At 31.6% G+C, this 22,089-nt stretch overlaps 1 protein-coding gene across 5 annotated transcripts; it reads right to left on the bottom strand.

Moving 5' to 3' along the window:
* Window positions 1–1,961: 1,961 nt before the first annotated feature.
* LOC111697312 (UPF0746 protein DDB_G0281095) lies at window positions 1,962–20,907 on the bottom strand. Of its 5 annotated transcripts, XM_023467263.1 has the most exons (19): window positions 20,811–20,907; window positions 19,591–19,652; window positions 18,286–18,399; window positions 17,907–17,979; window positions 15,232–15,315; window positions 12,607–12,661; window positions 12,500–12,551; window positions 11,965–12,049; window positions 11,502–11,576; window positions 9,309–9,431; window positions 7,935–7,984; window positions 7,362–7,418; window positions 6,947–7,299; window positions 6,209–6,855; window positions 5,775–5,960; window positions 4,341–4,408; window positions 3,314–3,436; window positions 2,427–2,578; window positions 1,962–2,083 (listed from the first exon to the last, which is right to left on the bottom strand). In XM_023467263.1, the coding sequence occupies exons 1-19, from the start codon at window positions 20,847–20,849 to the stop codon at window positions 2,028–2,030; spliced, it is 2,454 nt and encodes an 817-aa protein (XP_023323031.1). In that variant the 5' UTR covers window positions 20,850–20,907; the 3' UTR covers window positions 1,962–2,027. The 5 variants fall into 5 exon arrangements, 4 of the variants coding, with proteins under 4 accessions (XP_023323031.1, XP_023323032.1, XP_023323033.1 ...); XM_023467264.1 differs by lacking the exon at window positions 11,502–11,576; XR_002764263.1 differs by lacking the exon at window positions 1,962–2,083 and having other exon boundaries at window positions 2,494–2,578; window positions 3,314–3,488.
* Between the last annotated feature and the right edge of the window lie 1,182 nt (window positions 20,908–22,089).

The raw sequence follows: 22,089 nt of genomic DNA, 5'->3' as shown, positions 1-22,089 counted from the left end.
TCAAATAGTACGTTTAAAAAATGTGAAAAATATTTGTTTATTCTTTTGGCAAATGTTTACATGTAACACATGAAATTGAAATCATTTTTAAATGGCTTTTAAAATGGCTTAATTTATAAGAAATTTCTTGACTATGCTTGATTTTTTAAACACTTAAATGTATTGATCTAACTGTTAAGATGTACCCAATTTGTACTGTGCTAGGTTCTCAGATGTACTTGAAGTTATGTAATACGTACTCAATGTACCCTTCGAAATGATATTATTCAATTTACTGTTAGTGATGAGATATTTTGGAGTAAATTGGATTATCTATAAACACACTAAGGAATTCCAACATTATCGTTGGACAAGCTCTTAAAATAAAATAGTGTTTACATTTACAATCGTGTGTAGGAAGATACATGGTGAGACTTCACAGACGATTTTACGGAATTTTAAATGTCTGTTTCCTTATATTTTTGATTCCTGGCAATTTCTTTCAATCTTTGCCAAAACAATGAAAGAGCACATTTAGGGTAGAAGAATTGGGATCGTGATATTTAGAGAATTTCAAGTCGTCTTTACAGTCTCATCCTTTGTGGCCAAACCTTTATAGCTGTCAAGAGGAAATAAATGAAGTGTTTAAAAAAAATTTAATTTACAGTGATAACCAGAAATCTTTAAAATAAAAAGACGACTTTCAGCAATACTAGAGTGTATTTGGTGTTGTTACAAAGCAAATAGTTTTACTAGACACTTATTAAATCACTGATTAAGTAAAATGGGTCTGTTTATACTTACCAATTGCTGTGTCCCATGCTTATTGAACTATTTAAAGTCATAACTTGAGTCTGAAAGTCGTCTTCGTATTTCGAGTTTTCTGGTTATTACTGTACATGATTTTTAAAAAATTTCAGAATACATTAAGTTTAATTGAGATATTTAAATATTTTGTAGAAAACTATCCTCGTTGAAAGATGTCTTCACGTTAATAATAACCCCGTAGAATGACGTAAATTTCTCTTCGATAAATTACACGTTTGAATGTCGTCTTTCAAGTTCTATTTTCTTAATAACAATTCAATTAAGTGAATACAAGGTGTACACTGTAACATAAAGAAAAGACTGAAAAATCGGGTTTAATTCTTGATAGCTAGGGGACGAACAAAGAACTATTATAAAAAGTATTATGTCTTCTAATCAGCATGATTCGTCTCCCTCTCCCCCCCTCACTTGACTCCATGCATGATCATGATTGTGGACCCTATTTTAAAAAAAGTTGTCAATTAAGAAAAAAATACCAACATTATTCTTTGGCATCTTCGCGCATCATTTATAATAGAATTTCAATTATTTTCTCGTTATCGACTAAAAAAATGTCAGTAATTTTTAATTTATCCTCTCAAAAAAAACTGTATTTATGTTACTTTTCATGAGTATTACTGTAATCAGTGTGAGCTCAATAGCTCGGAATAAGGATAGGTCCATTGATGTAACCCCGTCAGTTCTAATAAAGACCCGGAGCTAAGCTCAGATTGGATAGTTCTATTGATGCAACCCCTTAAGTCCTTATATGGATCCGGAGCTAAGCTCCCATTGCAAGTAGTCCGACCTTCAAACATGGCAGCTTTTTTTCAGGTGTTTTTATACAGCGATAACCAGAAAACTCTGATATAGGAAGACTAGACTCAAATTATGACTTTGAATAGTCCAATAATCATGGGACACAGCAATTGTGCAGTGGAAACAGACTCATTTCATGTCTTCTTCCTATTCCAGAGTTTTCTGGTTCTAACTGTATCATAGATTTTTTTCCCAAATACTGTCCATGCCCTTGACTTACTTAATAGTTAGATGGATTCATTTGTTCTTAATCTTATTTCATGTCTTCTTATTCTTAATCTTATTAGCTATATCTTCTACTGATAATTTTCAGATAGATTATATATAATATGATATCAAGTTTTTTTAAGCACTAATATTAATTATGATTTTTATTTATGATTTACAATATTTTTTTTTTATTATTATTTCTACAATTTAATTTATGTTATGCTACAGATGGACTTTACGAGGCCAGCCCCTTTCATCGATTCATTGCCTAAATATTAATAATACAATTTTAATTATTGAATATTATAATTATTATTAAATTAAATTTTTTTTATTTTAATAAAAATAAAACCATAGATAAATAAAGATTACTAGTGGAAAAAAACATTTGAAAAAAATATTTAAAAGAAAATTTTGAAAAAAATAAATCGATTTTTTAGCCTGTAACACCCGACACCCCTCGCCCACCCATGAGTGTCCACGAAAATTTCCAGTTAAATTCGGTTAAAACGTTTGACCGGCTATAGGCAACATATATATGAATGTTCTGCTTTATTATATAGATTAGTATTCAAAATCTAACAATACTATTTATAACAAAATAAACTTGCATTGGGGTTTGTTGAGTACACTCTGATCATTGGGTACAAAGATTTGTTGTACGCCTGGAGCAGTTATATTATCCATTGCTGCGCGTACTGTTGCGTATTCGTCCGGAAGCTCCATAAATTTCTCACCAGGATGAGTTTGCTGATATTCATCTCTAAAAATGTAATCGATGTTTTGATCTATTGAACGACTTAACGGTCAATTATTAAACAACGTTTTATCGTCCTCGAATGATAATTTTGCATGAATGCATAAAGTTTTCCTGACATTTTGAAATATAGAAAAGAAAAATTGCCAGGCGCGCAACCATACATTCAGCTAGGGGAATTATTTTTTTTAGTTGTGGGAAATCTTAAATCTTTGTTTTTGGGCCAAATTTCATTTTTTTTTTGGGGGGGGGGGGGTTTCAGTTTTGTCAATTTTGTGCATTTCCCATTTCTTAAATCTTTATTTTTTTTATCTTAATCTTTTTTATTTAAGGCATTTTTAAAATATATATAGGCATTTTTTTTAATAAGGGTTATTTTTTGTTCGGGCAAAATTTCTTAATTTTTTGAGCATTATATAAATAAAATAAGGGGCATTTTTTAGATAGGGCTGTAAATTTTAAAGTTGGTTGTATTTATAAAGCATTTGGGGATAACAAATCTAATTTAGGTGCAAATAAATAATAAAAAATATTTGGTGGCATTCTAAAAAAACAAGTGTTACACATGTTGAATAAAAGGGGAAAATTTAAGTCTGGGGTCATGCGCCCCCCCCCCTTACAGGCTAGGGGGGCATGACCCCTATGGCCCCTCCTATTTGCGCGCCTAAATATTGTATGGATTGTTGCTTAAGAGGTTTTAAATAAAAAGCATATCCACCAAGTGGTAAAATTAAGAACTACCTAAAATCGTCTCCGACCAGACTGCGGAAAGAATCAGATTTATTTAAGCTTTCTATCGCACTGTTAGTGATGGACATAATTTCCGAATCTTCTGCTGACATAACCCGCTCCTCTTCCTCTTCTCTTAGAAACAAAATATGGATATGAGGAGAACAGATCAACGATGAGGTGAATACTGAAGTGTACACATTTTATTTTGACATAAAGGCACTATACTAAAGAAACTAGATCAAAGATTGGAATTTTTCCCATTTATAATTTAAAGCTTTTAGAATCACTGTTTGCTAATTTTGTTTATTTTCAATGATAACCAGTTTTTGTACAGTTCTATCCATTTCTAATTCCTGTACCAACAAGTTTTTGCACATTTATAACCAGTTCTAACCAGTTTCTGTACAATTCTAATTAATTTCTGTACGGTTCTAACCAGTTCTAACCAGTTCTGACCTATATCTAGCCAATTTTAACCAGTTCTATCCAGTTTCTGTACAGTTCTAACCAGTTCTAATCAGTTTCTGTCCAGGTCTATGCAGTTCTATACGTACAGTTCTTACCAGTTCTTACCAGTTCTAACCAGTTCTAACCAGTACTAACCAGTTCTAACCAGTTTTAACCAATTCTACCGGTTAATCATAGTCATTATCCTAATTATTATTGTTTAATTTATCATATACAATTTCATTATTAATTTTATCAATTTTATCATTATCAAAATCATTACTTTTGCATGTTGCTATTATTATTCTAACGATTATTAATATCATGTAAATACATTTCTATGGAAAAAGTTTATTTGGAAACAATGAAAAATTTTATTAAACTTATAAACAGAAGTTATCACAATTTAGAATATTCTTCCTTGTCCACTTTATTCTGGTTCACCAAATCAATTGTACAATAAAGGATGTCATCTTCTATTAAAGTTTAATCAGGGAATCTGGAAATCTAAATTTACTCTTTTTCTTAGAAATTTTTACAGTGTTATTAAACGGCCTTCTTAATTTTACATTGAAATACAACTAGTTACCTCACAACTTCCATTGCATTACTGTGCTTTCTGACAAGACGAGGGGTCATATTCCGTCCTTGGCCCTGCTAAAATATTTCAAAACTACATTTATTTTTAATAAATGATTTCAAGAATTGTTGAAACCATACAGGATTACCCACAATAGATGAGACTTCAGTTACGATTGTGCGGAATTCACATGGCCTGTTTCCACATATTCGTGGTTCTCTGCAACTGTGAATTTGTTTATCTCTTTGCCAAATCATTAAATAAGACAATGAAAGACTATATTAAAGACAGAAGAGTTAATTAGACCAGGAATTGTCCTATTTTATAAGTTTTTGGTCGTCTTTTCAGTCTCATCCTTTGTGGGTAACCCTTTATATTGCACAACTTATGGAAATATATATGGAAATGTTTATGTACTACTCTTATAATATTTATGAGAACATTCATTTACTGCGTTTAAAACATTTATTAAACCATTCAGTATAAGTCATTTATCCTGGCCATTTCGTAACCATTTATGGAATTAGTCATTCATGGAGACCATTTGAAAACTATTTTTGGAATTAGTCATTCATGGTGATCATTTCAAAACCATTCATGGAATTAGACATATATGGAGACCATTTGGAAACCAATTATGGATTTAGTCATTTATGGCGACCATTTGGGAACCATTAGTAGAGACCATTTGGAAATCATTTATAAAATTGGTCATCTTACTATTCATAAAGAACGTTTGGAAACCATTTATGGAATTAGTTTTGTATGGAGAACTTTTGGGAACCATTTATGGAAGTTCAAAAGAATTCAATAAGTAATTAAGCCATTTTAAATTAAATTTTCCCATGAAAATCTCTCAAGGGGGTTTTCTCAAATGCTCAAATAAAACTTTTCCAATATATGTTAAAGAACAGAGCTGGGAACTTTAAAATGGATAACCTTTAATTCCAACTACTTAATCCGAATATCCACTGTGGAAACTTTTAATTTCAGTGCTTAATCCACTCTTTTTCTCTCTCTTTGGATATCCGTACATTGTTTTCTCCAATGAGAGTGCAGGAATATAGTTCGTAAATTGTATTGACCAATGACAGCCTTGAAAATAAATTCTATCCCATGAGAGAAATCCGCAATTTCTAACAAATAAAGATTATGTTGTCGGCCATTTTGTAAATTACTCGGTGAAGAAAAATATTTGATAATACGTTTGAGATTCTTTTTTAACATATTTTAACTAATGTATTGATAAATAAATGGGTGAGAAATTAAGTGAAGGCCCTTCTAGTCAAAAAAACGAACAAATCTGGCATTCCTAGAATCAAATTTGTTGATCTTTAATCTCGAGATTATGTTAGTCTCGAGATTAGCAAAAAGAGAGGATTAAGCATTAATCTCCATATCCACCATTCTAAAGTTCCCAGCTCAGGCTATTGGAATAATTACCTCTAAATTAAAAATGTTATCTGAAGGTTTTGCTAGAATAGGTTTCACAAATCCAATAGCTCTGTCATCTCTTCTAGTCCTGTCTCCATTAATAAATGAAGGCTCAGTGCTGTTGATAAGTTCAAGAGAAGGTATAGGAGAGGGCGTTGTTGTGAATGTATGTCGGTATTCTTCAGCTCCATGGCTCTAAATTAACTTTTGTAAGTAAAAATATTTAAAAAACTACTATTAGGAAAATTAAATGTACAACAAAAAAAGTTGTTCATAGAAGATATTTTGAAGACACGGAAATATCTTCATCAAATTTAGAACAACTTTTATTCTGCCATTTTAACATGTTTAAATACATAAAATTGATCAAAGACCCGTTATTAACCTTTTTTTGGTACACCTTGTGAATAAAAAAGGATTAAATAATTTCTCAAAAGATCTACCTGTAATTGTAGAAAGTATATTTGCCCTGTTTCTGGATTATACACTTGCTGTTGATATCTGTTATTGTTGTTGTTGTTGTGTTGTTCCTGAGAACGATGTTGATGATGATGTTGAGCTGTGTGATGCTGTTGTTGATAGTTCTGATGATGTTCTTGTAAATGATGCATTTGCTGAAGGTGATAAATCTGCTGTTGATCATGCTGAATCTGCTGTTGTCGGATCTGTTCCAGTTGTTTAGACTGCATCTGATGTTGCTGTTCATGATACTTCTGCTGATGAATCTGTAATTCATGCTGCTGTTGCAGAAGCTGAAGTTGACTCTCTTGTTTTTGCAGCTCTTGCTGTTTTTGCTGCTGCTCCTCTTGCTGCTGCTGTAAGAGCAAAGATTGGAGATTGACTGAATCCCCAGTCTGCATATCTCCCATACACTGTGGATAGGTTAAAGAATAGTTATCCAAACTAGTTTCCGGCCACGGGGTTTGTTGCAAGCTTCTTATCACATCATCAAGATGGTTCATCACAGAGTAACTTTCATCTAAAGATTTGTGCAGAACGGGTTGACCTATTGGGGTCTTTGATATTCCATTGAACGGTGAACCTACTCTGCTGGGATGCGCAGATGAATAGGATCGCTGAAAGATAGCACCTAAAATAAGAAAAAAATATTACTTATCCATAAAAAACTATGTAATCTGTCAACTATAATTAACAGAATTGAAAATGTGAAAATATCCTACCTTTAGGGGAAGTTGGGGTAGGTGAGAGAGATGCGGGACGTTTTCTATCCTCCGACTCCACCTGGAGAAACTGTCTCGAGGTGTACACTTGTCTTATCTCAGGTACTGCAGGGGTCATAGTTGTACTTTTCTCTACAGACTGGGACTTTTTAGCCCTGCTAAAGAACAGAGGGTCTGGAGTTTCAGGGGTTGGTTGACGGGAGGGTCTCAGGTTTTCATGGGACCCTGAGAAGATTCTTGAAAACATTGCCATATTTTCTTGAGATTTTCTTCGAGTTGCGGTTAGATTTGGCGTAGATTGATGCAATGGATTACTTATCTTGATTGCTGAGATATTTTTGAACGGATCAACTCTGTACAAAAACTCAAATTAAAATAGGGGTTTAAAGAAATAGATTTAATTTAAAAAAATTACTTTGTCTGAACTGTAGAGTTTGGTGAAGTTGGAATGCTTTGATTCAAGAGAACAGGTCTAAAAAGTGATTTACCATAAGGTTTTGGGCAAATGAGCAAATTTTTTTTAGCTCCAGGGGATAGAATTTCAAATACATAAGTTTTATCAAGGTGGTATTGAGTGGGGGCGATAGGATTTGCATATATTTTTCTGTGACGTATTTGCACTGCTGAGGAACAAGTTTTTGTTTTTGTTTACAATTTTTGTAATTGTTGATACGCGGAAACTAGTTCCTGAGCAGTCCAAATACGTCACAGTAAAATGTACGGACATGTCACAATAAAATGCACGGACTTCTTATTGCCCCCACCTTGTATTCTATACCACCTTGAGTTTTACCATTTTCAATATACAGGGTTATCCACAAAGAATGAGACTTAAGAGACGATTTTTTATTTAAACTTTTTATTAATTTACGGTTTCTGTAGGCTGTAAATGTAACTTATCCTTTGTCAAATTATATAGCCCTTAAAGTATTATCCTTTGTGGTTATACCTGTTCAAAAATTAAAGTTAAGTAATTAAGATTGGTGACCTGATGTCATCTGATATTTGTAACCTAGACTTCTGATGATCTTGATCTTTCTAAAAAATAAGAATATTCTTCAGATTATTGTTAAGGACAAGAATCTGAATTTGAATAGTTAAAGAAAAGTATTTGAAACTTTTCATCATAGAAATAGGGCTGGGCACGCTCCAACTTTTTCTTGCCGTTTCGATAACTGTTAGTTCCAACCGTTAAAAACGAGAAATTTCAGGTAGCCGTTAATTTTAAAGGTAAGAACGGAACGCTGGTTTCATTAACGGCATTTACTGTTTTTTTTTAGTAACCGTTAGTTACCAATATCAATTTTATTAACAATGTTAACGGACAATTTTCCCCTTCAGTCGTTAACAATCTATTACACTATTAACGGTGCGAAGTGGCAAAAAATGCGTTAACAAAATGCGCCGTTAACGGTCTATTTCAGTATAAACGGCGCAAGGCGCAGAATAAAAATTCGTTAACGGTTATGAAATCGTTAATGGTGCATCTGTTAAATGTATTTTTTGGTATGAACGGAGTTTACGGCACTATAAGATGAATTATATTTATCCTTTTCTGCTGACTGAGTGTAATCTAGATATCCAAATCAACTATATTGAGTCAATTTTGAGGAGAACCCAGATTTTTTCACGGCTGGACAAACTCCATTTATTTTTATCAAAATTCAAAGTTTACCACAATCGTTTCTCAGAATTTAAGAATGTGAACACAGAAGATGTGTTTCAAAACATCAGAACACCCCCAGCAATTTTAAGCAGAAAAAACATAGAAATTCACCTTTAAAAAAAATCCCTTCTGTTTTCGTTTTTAACTATACATTTTTTTCAAAAGCGTCTAATCCGTTTCGTTAACGGTTAAAAAATTTACGGTTTTTGCCGTTCATTAACGGACTCTTCCGTTAATTTTCAAAAACCTTTGGTCTGTTAACGGAACTTTGCCCAGCCCTACATTGAACCTTCCAAGATATATTTATTCTTTTAAACTAAAGGTTCTCCAATTCGACACTACACGGACTGTAAGTGTAATTTAAAGTGACCCTCCATGCAAAGATGGCAATACCCGATTCACAACGGTACCCGAACTTTAGCTGATCAATAATGTGGAGGATGTAGTAGTTTTTCTAAGTTTAAAAGTGTTTAATTCTGATCATTCCCGGTCTTATGCTTTCCATGCACCATAAATTCGCAAGTCACTTTTGTAAAGAGAAACTACAATTGTAAATAATCAATTTAAAAGATCGTAAAAATAGATCTAATTCATGTTTGGTGAATAGGGTATTGCCATCTTTGCATGGAGGGTCAATTGAAATTATTTATTTATTTATTTATTTATTTGATTTTGTTTTCTTTAAACTGTGACCACCTTAAACTTGATGAGGCGCACATGCTCCTCGTGATAGAACTCTGTCCTGGACTCCTTCAGCATGTCAAGGAAAGCCACCTTCTTGAGTTCTAATCCTGCCAGGAAATAGTGCATATCCCTTTCCTGTAAATATAAAGTGAATTGTACAGTACTGCATAGAAAAGCTTCGTACATTAGAGTTGAGAACTCCACTATAAAGTTCAGTACTTCTACACAGTTAAGTTCAGTTTTATATAGTTTAGTTTAGAACGAAGAATTTTGCTATAATATAACTATCATATAATAAATGTTATCAGTCTCTTAAACAACTTATGAAATTATGAAAGAAGACATTTTAAACTATTCACCAACTGTCATGTTTCGTAGGACACCCAGTAGTAAATAAAAATTTGACATTGAGTGCCTTCTGAACCTTTTCTTTTAGTCATTATTAGACTGCAGAAAGTTAACAAATATAACTCCATTGAAGTTAAAGGGTGGCACATGTGGGGTTAATTTTACCAAAAAACTCCCAAATTAAAAAAACTTAAAGCTCCTTGCGGCCCCCTTAAACGTCATTGAAAAAACTGAAAATTATATGTAAAACAAAAGTCTGTGCACCTTATAAAACAACACTCTAGTTGAAGATTTTGTTTGACCTGTGTCCGAATTTAATGAATTTGAGCCGCGTCTTAAATCCGCCAAAAACCAGTTTCAATTGAGCGCCGGCTTAAATCTTGAAACATTTAATACAATTTTAAGTGGAACCAACTATATTTGAGCCGCGTCTCAAATTTAAGCTGCGGCTCAAATTCTTTAAATCCGGCCTCTGATTCTCAACCACATTAAAATAGTGCGTACAAACTGAAGCTGGTATCAAACTTGTCACGATAAAAAATTTCTTTTTGAAATAAGAAATACGTATAATATTGAAGAAACAAGTTCTGAACTTCCTCCAGGCTCCGCGAAACCGTCTCCGTGCCTCTCGCTATGTATCTGAGCCTCCCCCATTCTGTCTCCACGCCCCAAATTTTGGTCTCCAAAAAAATATTTGACTTTTACATCCATTAAAAACATTTTTTTTCGAAAAATCTCAACATGATAAAGTAGTTTAAAATGATACATTAACAATTTGTCCATTTTAATTGAGATTGAAGGTTTTATTTTTGCTTTTCTAAATTTTACAAATTCATTAAATTGTGAGAGTTATTGCAGTTTTGTATAAAGATTTATATTATTTCACAGAATGTATGAATCAAACAACATCAGTCAGCGGCAATTCACAAAACACAGTAGATTTTGTTAAATCATTGAATTTGTGCTTTTATTGTAAGACTTTTAAGAACTTTGTTTTTGGGAAAAAAATTTAAAATAGTCTAAAACATCTTTAACATGTTATACTACCAGAACAGGGCAGTGTCGTTCCCTCATTAATTTGCATTTTTATGATAAGATTTAATGCCAAGGACTCTGTAGAGTTAATATAATATTCAAATCATGATGTTGTTTACGCATACCAACTTTATGTAAACTTTTTACAAAAAAAAAACAATTTAGGATCAATTGAATCAATTAATATTTCAAATTTGTCGATTAATCGATTCTTTAAACTAATGCTGAGATATGTGGTGATATATATTTGATGTTTGGTTGGTTCAGCCATAAAAGGTAAACTAAAAAAAAAACAGCAAGCGGAGATCAAAATGCGGGGCATGGAGACAAAATGGCGGAGGTTCGTGGACGTATGGAGAGGCACAGAGACGGTTTCGCGGGGCTTGGAGGTCATTTTTGCGGGGCTCATGGCGCCTTTGCACCCCCGTCCCTCGTACATTGAAATCCTGTCAATGTACTATCCTTGGATTTCTAAGATGTGAGTGTGTATTAATGATTAATTGATTTTTACAAAAAAAAACAATTTAGGATCAATTGAATGAATGAATATTTCAAATTTGATATATTTTGATTTTTGATTGGTTAATCCATAAAGTTTTACAGTTTACATCCAATAATTTTAAAGTTAAAATCTTATTTTTCAATAAAAGTGTGTTAATTTAAAAAAGTGATTTTTGTACAAAGCCTGTCGATAAAGTACAAATACAGTCTAGGAAAGTATAAACTATTGGAACAAATACCCATATCCGGAGAAACACCACCTCTTTTGATTTAAATATTATTCAACTTTTTATAAAATAAATAAAAAAAGTTCTCCTGAACCTGTTTTGACATGTACGAAGCCTTTTCTTCTTCAATTTTGTTTAGGAACTCTTGTAGGTGTCTATCCTGTCTATCCTAATAAAAACCATTTCTTTAAAATCATCCACATAATGTGACAGTAAACATTAGAAAAAAATAAGGGTATCTTTTACAAAGTGCGGGGTTTATTCACAACGGCACCCTATAAATCCTATCCTATCCTATCTGATCGTAACATTTTGGGAAAAAATTGTAAGTTTTAAGTCTGAAAAGTCTGAAAAGTGCCAAATTCTGTAAATTTTATCTTTATTATTTCTGCAGCCCAAATACGCAATCGTCATTTAAACAGAGAAACCGAAATCGAAGCTAACCAATTTTCAACTGTCAAAAGTGAATATCTAAAGCAAGTCTATAAAAATTACGCCAATCCTTTCAAAAATATGTCTTTAATTTTTGAATTTTGAAAATAATTTGTAAAAACAACCTCAAAATTTTTACTGTTGGCCTCCATCACCTCCTGAAATTTAACCATCTCAACTCTTTGCAGCTCATGCATGTCCTCCAAAAGTCTTGAAAAATTGATTCAATTCGAAAAAAATATTAATAAATCAGAAAATTGATAATATAAATACACGCTGCTGTGTAAAGTTGCATTAATTTATTAAGACTGGATTGACTTTAAAGTGTCGCAACACTTTTGTAGCCATAGTATTGTATATTTAAAAACTGTATTTTCTGTATTTTTAACTTTATTTTTTAAGACAAAACATTCTAAGTTAAAAAAAGATATTTAAATCTGAAATTATCTAAACTTTAAGGTTTACACCGTCCGGTTGCAAAGATTTAGGAATCCGAAAATTTGAGTTTGCGGCAAAGACTCAATTCCTTGAAAAACATTTCAGCATGTGTTTTATTTGAATTTAAAAGTCTGGTGTTGTTGACAACTTGAAAAAAGATGAAATCTTCAAATCTTGTTTTCCTGCATTTTTGACAAATATGAAAAAGAATAAATTTTTTCCCTGTTTATCTTTTCTTTCGCTTGTTTCTCCAAAAATTTCGAAGGATGAACAACTAAAAAAATATGAAGATATTTTTTTTCGTGATTTTTTGAAACAATTTTTCTTACCTGAGTTAAGGGTAAGTTTCTTTTTCCTAGTATTAAGTCTGTTAAGTTGCTCGGCCTAAATAAAATCAATTCAAGCGAAAAGAAATTCAAAATTCAGAACCATTACAATATTAAGGGATTTTGCCTTTAACTATTCATTAGGGGTTGCCAGATACATTTTGTAAAAGAATTTAGTCTTTGCCATAAACTCAAATTTTCCAATCACAATATCTTTGCGACCTAATGGTGTACACCTTTATTTATTTCAATTTTCAAATTTAGACGCTTTGATTCAAAGGAATTCAAATTTTTATGTATTAAAGGTCTATGATATTGGGTTGCAAAGATGTAGAGAGAGAAAATAAAAATTGTTGGCGAAGTCTCAATTCCTTTCTTAAACATTTCCCGTTCATTTAACAGTCCAATATGATTTCGTCACAAGGTGTAAACCTTGAACTAAGGTAATTTAAGTTCCTTTTTTAAGTTTTTATTTTATCTTGATGATAAATACGGGAAAAAATTTTAAAATCCACGAAACTTACAAAACACCCGTGGTTTCCGAAAAAAAATTCCTTTTCAACAGAGAAAATAACGATTTGATGTGAGATTTTAGATAAACCATATTAAAACATTTAGTTCAATTTTTAGATCTATTTATTTTTTTGCGTGTTTAAGTTGACCAGCCTTTAAAGTTATGTTTCAACAAGAATTGCGTCGAATAAACTTGTATTGTGCAAACAATGGAAACCCCCCGAAAAATGCAGTTTAGACAGATAGATAAACTTAAATATCCGCTTTCATTAATTTTTAAGAGACTGTTTAATGATTTGAAAAGGACGCCATTTTGAATGAGATGTAGAAATGAACGCAACTGAAATTAATTACGTTTAAGCATATAATTGTCTATAATTTTATCTTAATTGTGTGTTGTGACTCCGCCATGATATAATAAGCTAAGGTGATGTTATTTAATACATTAAATCTTGTAATATGATCTTTAAATAGTTCTTCTCCTTAGTAGTATATTCAATGTTTTAAAATAGATCTAATTATTTATATTTAATTTTTTTCTGATGTTTTTTCCATTCAGTGCTTCAATCCCAACGACTAAGCTGTCTGCTTAATAAGTATCCACAAATATGTTATATATTTATATATATAGGCAATTATTTATAGTATCCACAAATATGTTATGTATATAGGCAATTATTTAAAATATCCACAAATATGTTATATATATATATATATACATAGGCAATTATTTATAGTATCCACAAATATGTTATATAATGCAATTTTTTAAAAATCATAGAATTTTCATCAAAAAATGTTAATGAAGGGTCGTCGACCACCCTTCGTTAACGATCGTTAGCGAAACAACAAGCTTTATAAAAACGATCATTTTGAAAAACGCTCGTTTCGTTTTCGTTTTTTGTCGTCGTTTTCATAACGACCGTTTTTCAAAAATATAAAAACGTATTTCATCTCCCTTATATACCATACTCCTTGGCCACGGTTCTAATTAATGCAATGTAATTTGTAAAGCTTAACATATATCTTTTTCCTCTGACTAATTGACAATACAGGGTGAGTAAAAAAAACTAAATTTTCAAAATTTTTATTTGTTAGGATTTAGGTATATATAAAATAAAATGTGATAAAAAAATCCAAAAATATAGAAAAACATAGAAACAAAATTTAATATTTTTTTTTGAAAAAAATTTTCTGGAAAAGTTTTGGAAAAATATTTATTCCATTGTTTTCAAAATTTTATTAAAATTTATCAAAATTGAATGAGATATAAAAAAATGTAAGCCTATTATTTGCAATTTTGAAGTCATAACAGTTCTAGCCTTCGAGGGTTATAATTAAGATAACATTTTACTGCAGATTTCCACTCAAAGTTTTTTTCGAAGTTTTTGTTTTATCTCATTCAATTTTTTATGAATTTTCTTAAAATTTTGTAAAACAATAAAATATACATTTTCCCAACAATTAAAAAAAATTTTAATTTATAAAGAAATCGGGTTCGCGGATTTTTTTCAATGTTCCAAAAATAAATGAATTTTTTTTCATCTCATTTTATTTTATTTATGCCTTTAATCCGAACAAAATATTAGTTTTGAAAATTTGTCCAAAACATCGAAGGTCCCTGCTTTTTTTTGGCTCTCTTTGCATATAAATAAAAAAAAATATACACAGAAAAAAAATATTTAAAAAAATGGTTTCCATCAAAGCCTAAATGCAACTCAAGCTCAATAATATCAAAACGGAACTTGTTTTAAATGCAAAAAAGTAGATTTTTTATTTGATTTTCAATAAAACTTAACTTCTACATGTTTTAATTATTTGTTTTGATTTAAAAAAACAAAACAATTTAAACTTATTAATGTTGTTGACAATTAAAGGCATTAATATAAAACTAAAGAAACAACAAAAATTATTTTCTAAAAGATTATTTGAACTTATTTAAAAGAATTTAAGATAAGATAATTGGTCATGCATGAATGGCCCAAGAAACATTTTGGCCGACAAAGAATATGCACGACTCGACATCATCGACAGCTTCCGACTTAATATGTCGGCAACATCGACTTTTAATTTCGACATATGTGCATTGCGAGAGAGAGAAGTTTCTTTGGATACCTTGAGTGCTTGAAGGATATCATCTCTAAAATGTTGTTTACAGGAGGGAGCAGCTACACCAACTAGCTGCTCCACAGTTCTTCCCTAAAACATGGATATTTGTTCATAATTTAAATAGATCGATCGCCTATTTTAATTTCCATTTAAACTACCTACTGCCGGTTTAAATTTGAACAGCTATTTTAAAGTTAGACAGCCCTGAACCCTGCCGTACGCATTAACTTTACTCAAATCCTTCTAATTACTACTCATTAAAGACAAAAAAAATCAAGGTTAAAGAGCCAAGGCCAAGAAACGAGAGAGCTTAAGTTAAAAAAAACTTGAAGGGGAGGGTTCCAATGGCCGGCGGGGGCCAACCTGTAAAGTTATTGATGAAAAGGAAAATTTATGGATTAAGCGATATTGAAAGTGCGCAACCTTATTTCCAATAGATTCTACAGTGAAACCCTTAATAACGAATACATCGAAAGAATTCATCAAATGTCGTATTCTTCACTTTCTGATAATGGAATGTTGCAGATATTTAGTTTTTTAATTAAATGATTATACGGAACTCTTTAAAACTGTTCCCGCATATTTATAACTATTTATTTATTTTTTGCAAATACTGAAATTTACGAAATATAGTATGAAACTCATTGAAAAATTGTCAAGATAAATTCTTCAGATGTATTCGTTATTAAGAGTTTCACTGTAGTTTAACCAAAGTCATGAATATAAAACTATGTATTTAAGGGCCCACAAAAGTATTGCTGAAAATGTGACCTTAATGTTGAACACTTTATCTCCTTCTGTTTATATTCGAATGCATTCAAGAATATGCATTAAGTATTTGTTTACCTAATCAAGGATCTATATAAATATAAAGTTATGTAAACATGTTTGATCTATTAAATATTATAAACATTAGTTTAAGTAGCACAATTCTTCCCAAGAAAAGTAAATACAAGATAAGAGGATAATATATAACACAGTGTTTTCTAGAAAATACTTGATAACAGAAGTACTTGTACACCAGGATACCTGGATACCTGGATACCAGGATACCTGGATACCTGGATACCAGGATATCTGGATACCTGGATACCTAGATACCTGGATACCAGGATATCTGGATACCTGGATACCAGGATATCTGGATACCCCTGGATAGCTGGATACCTCGATACCAGGATACCAGGATATCTGGATACCTGTATAGCTGGATAACTCGATCAAGGTAATCTTGATACCTAGATACCTGGATACCTCGATACCAGGATATCTGGATACCTGGATAGTTGGATACCTCGATACCTGGATACCTGGATACCTGGATACCTGGATACCTGGATACCTAGATACCTGGATACCTCGATACCAGGATATCTGGATACCTGGATAGTTGGATACCTCGATACCAGGATATCTGGAAACCTGGATACCTGGATACCTGGATACCTGGATACCAGGATATCTGTATACCTGGATAGCTGGATACCTCGATCAAGGTAATCTGGATACCTAGATACCTGGATACCTCGATACCAGGATATCTGGATACCTGGATAGTTGGATACCTCGATACCAGGATATCTGGAAACCTGGATACCTGGATACCTGGATACCTGGATACCAGGATATCTGTATACCTGGATAGCTGGATAACTCGATCAAGGTAATCTGGATACCTAGATACCTGGATACCTCGATACCAGGATATCTGGATACCTGGATAGTTGGATACCTCGATACCAGGATATCTGGAAACCTGGATAGCTGGATACCTGGATACCAGAATGGTGGGTAGGCAACTATCTATTCGGATATCTGGATTCCAGGATATCTGGATTACTGGATATTTGAATACCTGGATACTAGATTTAAAGAAAAGTGATGAATCATTTCTCCTAAGCATGAACTGGTGAATGAAAGAAGTGGATCATCCACGTAGTTCAACTACTTTTCACTTTCATCTGGTCCCTGCATTTCTGGCACCAGGATATTTGGATACTTATATACCTGGATACTTGGATACCTGGATACCTGGATACCTGGATATCTGGATACCTGGATACCTGGATACCTGGATACCTGGATACCTGGATGCCTGGATACCTGGATACCTGGATACCTGGATACCTGGATATCTGGATACCTGGATACCTGGATACCTGGATACCTGGATATATAATTTTATTTAGATGCTTTCAATTAAACTTATAACCGATTGCACTAAACCCAAATTGCGGAAAAGTCAGCTGTTTACAAATTTGTTCTTAGCCCCTTCGAAAAAATAATTATTTTTTATGTTCAAATGACATTAAGTAACAGAAATATAGATCTCAGAGGCATCATCTGAGAGATCTGTGGTGGCATAGCCCCGCCCCTAGTCAGTCCTACCCGCAACACTCGCTCCCTCAGCTTTCTATAGCCCCATAGCTCGATTGTCGTAATCTAACCTAACACTCATGTATTCAATAATAAAATTTATTGTTTTGTGTAAAAGAACTTAAGAATATAACTTAAGGATATAAGTTAAATTTCAAATTTTTAAAAACAAATTTTAGTTCATTTGGACTATTAGTCCTTATAAACACTAGTTCAAACGAACGTTAGTCCACTCATTCATGTATTCGTATTGATATTGCACCAATATTCAAGATAATTTTGATAATAATAATAATAATAAATACCTTTACAGTAAGGTTGTTTAATTCTATATTTGGATGATTAAGTAAATCCAAAACAGCATCTTCGACATTAAACCTAAAAAAAAGTAAAATTTAGATTTTAAGATCTTCAACAATTATTTAAAAGTTCTTAATTTTAAGGAAAAAGGGCCACAAATAATTCAAACGAGGTATTCTAACTGAAATTAAAACCTTTTAGGTTAATCCATTTTTAAAACTTGCTTCTTCGTGTAAGGAGAATTAGAAGTAAAAAAACCGGTTAGCTTTGTTTGTTATGTTTACCTGGCTGCTCTGTGTATAGCGTAAAGACCAAACCGGTTTGTTTTGTTAACCTAGCTACTGTATGTAGAGCGTAAAGACCAAACCGGTTTGTTTTGTTTACCTGGCTGCTGTATGTAGAGCGGAAAGACCAAACCGGTTAATTTTATTTACATCCAGGTTAGGCTGTGTCAACAGGTATCCCCAAACCTCAGGTTGGCCGTGTCGTACTGCTCGTCTATAATGATTTTAAACATAAACTTCAAAATCTGTTTGCAATAGCATACAAAAAGTTGATCTAGGGGTCCAAGAACAGACGAAGAAAATAAGAGAAACATTAGAGATCTTCTAAAAATGTTGATCTGCGGTATACCTGCAATTGAATGCCTTCAATTATAAAATTATAAGTTTCTTTGTAAATATAGAAATAAAATATTGAAAAAATGATGAAAAGAGAGAATCCAAGCAGAATGTTTCTGATAAATTGAATGTTTTTGCATTTTCTTAAATTGGCAATATTTTTATTCTTTAAAGTCTAATTATTCAATTTATTTTAGTTTATTTATCCTTCATAGTATTTTATTTCATAACATATTGTATTCAAATATCTGAAATATATTATAAATTATAAAATTTTAATAATTTCATATTAGAATAATTTTAATTCACAATAATTTATAACTCTAATTTTAGTTCTGAAAAATGGAAGTGGGGAAAGACATCATACAAATTATATTTAAAGGTTATTAGATCAGAATTAAGAATTATGATTTTTTTTTATATTATTTGTAAGGTTTCCTCCATGCAGAAATACGGGTCTTTACAGATTGAATATATTCGCTTTATTTATTATCATTATTATTGATCTATGGAAAAACCATTTTAAAATATATAAAAAAGTTCATTTAAAAAAAATCCAAAGTTATAGAACAATAAACTTTTTTTACATTAAACTGATTAAATAAGATTGATTACAAAATCGGTATCTACACTTTTAAAACTAATTTATAATATCAAAACTTTCAGAAAAGTTTAAACATGAGATCTTGAGATTTAAAAATATTGTAAAAGATTTATTTTAAAATAAGATTTAGAATATTAAATTATCAAATATAAAAAAATAAAAATGAGAAAACAAAACTCAGATATAAAATTTAAAAGAGTGATTTAATAACGAAATAAAACAATAAAAATTTCATTTAAACTTATATAATAAAAATTATAAAATATGATTATAAAAACAGAATTGAAAATAAAGTATTTAAGTAAACAAATGAGTTGGATAAAAGTACTGACGAAAATAGAAATAGGAAAACAGTCCCTTTTCAAATGAGATGTCAGAATGTAAGAATAAACTCTGACAAACTTAAAAATAAAAATGTAAATAAAAACAAAAGCAAAGATGTATATTGTATATAAAGTAAAATACCTGAGTCCCCAACCATTACAACAATTAATATCTATTTCCTCATTACAAACTACTGTACCAACCTGTAACAAAACAAAAAATATTTAAGGTACTCTTGTGAATCGGGCATTGGTGGAAAAATACACTTTAAAGTTTGCGGAAGTAAAAATGCTGCTGTAACATTTCCCGGAATTATTTCCCCCCCGGTGTTAAACGTGAAGGTCAGGCAGGGGCGGATACAGGATTTACGTGAGGAGGGTGTTACATTTTTTTCGGAATTTATTTAGGATTGAGGAACCAAAAGACACGACGCAGGCGAAAACTTTTAGATATTTTTTCTGTTTTGCACTTGGTTTTCTTTCCTTTAAGTGCTATTGAGAAGCTATTCTGAAATTTCAGGGGGTTGCAAAAGTCCTGCCTCCCCCCCTGTATCCGCCCCTGAGGTCAGACTATACAGTACAGGTGTATTTAAAGAATTCAAAAAAACATTTTAAAAAGAAAGCAAACAGAACACATCACCTCACACCAATTACAATTACAATTATGCAAACATCTTTTTTTGCATCTTATTCTTTCATCAAATTAATGTTATACGACAAAAAAATTGTTTAAGGCATTCTTTGGAGGAGCAGAGAAGAATAATTTTGATAATCCCTTTATTTCCATCTGATTGTGTAAACCTCTTATATTTTAAACTTAAATTATTTAATCTAACAGATACCATCATAGTTTAAAATATCGAGGTTGCAAAAATATTGGGTTGCAAAAATATAAGAAGTAGAAAATCAGAGTTTGTTGCAAAGATTCAACTCCTGTATATGTGTGTCCCTTGATTAAAAGGAAAACAAATCTTTTTTTTTGAATACTTTAGATTTTTGTTCACCCAATGAAAATATTTCAAATATAAACCGATTTTTTTCCCGAACACTTTTGCTGCCAAGGGAATTCAAACTCTAATTATCTAATCTGCCCTTGCAACCTGATGGTGTACACCTTTGAGATATCACATTCGCAGAAAACCCGAAAATGTAAATTAACAGTTTAAAGAAACAAAAACATTGATATCTAATTCATACTTGATCAGACACAGGTTTGAAGGGTACCGTTGTAAATCTGGCATTGTCGTCTTTGAATGGAGAGTTACATGAAATTACGCATACAGTCCTTTTAAATATTTGAAGCTGTCATCATGGATACTATGATATAGAGCTGTTTTCTTTGACCTTGAATTCTATAATTACCTTGCAACCTTCAAGAAAATCCTCTTCAATTATTTTCATTTCTCATTTTAATTAGAATCTGAAATCTTTTCTTTCTGTAAACACTGCACAGCTGTTTTTAATCCAACTCTAATCCGGCAAATGTCAGGATCAAGATTAGGATTAGTATCAAGATCAGGATCATAATTTGGATTGGGATCAGGATCAGGATTAGGATCAGGATAAAGATTAGGATCAGGATCAAGATCAGGATCAGGATCAGGATCAGGATCAGGATCAGGATCAGGATCAGGATCAGGATCATAATTTGGTTTGGGATCAGGATCAGGATCAGGATAAAGATTAGGATCAGGATCATGATCAGGATCATAATTTGGATTGAGATCATGATCAGGATCAGGATTAGGATTTGTTTAAAAACTTTTTAAAATATTAAAGTTTACATATCCTTGTAATTGCAGAGAATTATACAATTTCATATATTTTCACAGAAAAAGCTGAGAACAGTTACTCGTAAATCAGGTTTCTTGATCTTTTTTTTTATGCAGTCCTAGTTTTTTTTGTCTTAGATAAAGTTTTATTTCATACTAGCTTGGAAATCCATCGTTGTCCAGGTTACTCATAGTTACTCAAAAAAGTATTATCTAACACATTAACTTTGCTCATTCTGGTCTTTACTACAATTTTAAAACTGTTTTCAGTGTATGTTCTATTTTTTTTTATTAAAAAGGTATTTTTGTATGCATTAAAGTGAGTGATCATGAAAAATGAAAAGGGGTGTAGGAGAAAATTGTTAAAAACGGCTCACACCGAAGTTGCAAAATTCGACTCTGATCGTAAAAAAATCTATTTAGTTCCAAACAAATCATTCAGATGTAACAACCTATAATCATCGATGATTTTTCGACGCATTTCTAAATAGTTGATATTTCAGAATATTTTTGATTTAGTTTTAAAAAAATGATATTTAGCTTACAACTTGTTTTCACGGCTGGCGCTGGATTTTTGGACAATCCTGGAAAATATGAAAGACATTTTCATTCTTTCATTCTTTCATTCTTCATTATCAAAAATCCTCGAAACAGGATTAAATGTTTTCAAAAGTAACTCTCGGATCATAAAAAATAAGAAGTATTATGAAATGTCAACTACATACGAATGTGTCGAACAATTATCAATGATTATAGATTGTAATATCTGAATGATTTGTTTGGAATTGAACGATCAGAGTTGAATGTTGCAGCTTTCTGAATTTGTATGGACGCTACGTTCTTCGGTATCAGTCGTTCTTAACAATTTT

This window comes from Eurytemora carolleeae, unplaced genomic scaffold, assembly GCF_000591075.1.
Source record: "Eurytemora carolleeae unplaced genomic scaffold, Eaff_2.0 scaffold75, whole genome shotgun sequence".
NCBI classification, from domain to species: domain Eukaryota; kingdom Metazoa; phylum Arthropoda; class Copepoda; order Calanoida; family Temoridae; genus Eurytemora; species Eurytemora carolleeae.
Note: the sequence above shows the minus strand (reverse complement) of the source record. Positions and strands in the feature narration are given on the sequence as shown.

What these genes read in the sequence shown, in the direction of transcription:
- LOC111697312 (XM_023467263.1), bottom strand. Translation starts at nt 20,849, where the DNA reads ATGAAAATAATTGAAGAGGATTTTCTTGAAGGTTGCAAG. An exon ending in CCAACAGTAAAAATTTTGAG is followed by an intron (nt 11,577 to 11,964) that starts GTTGTTTTTACA and finishes GGTTTTTATTAG; the next exon opens with GATAGACAGGATAGACACCT. An exon ending in ATAACATTTTTAATTTAGAG is followed by an intron (nt 4,409 to 5,774) that starts GTAATTATTCCA and finishes GAAATATTTTAG; the next exon opens with CAGGGCCAAGGACGGAATAT.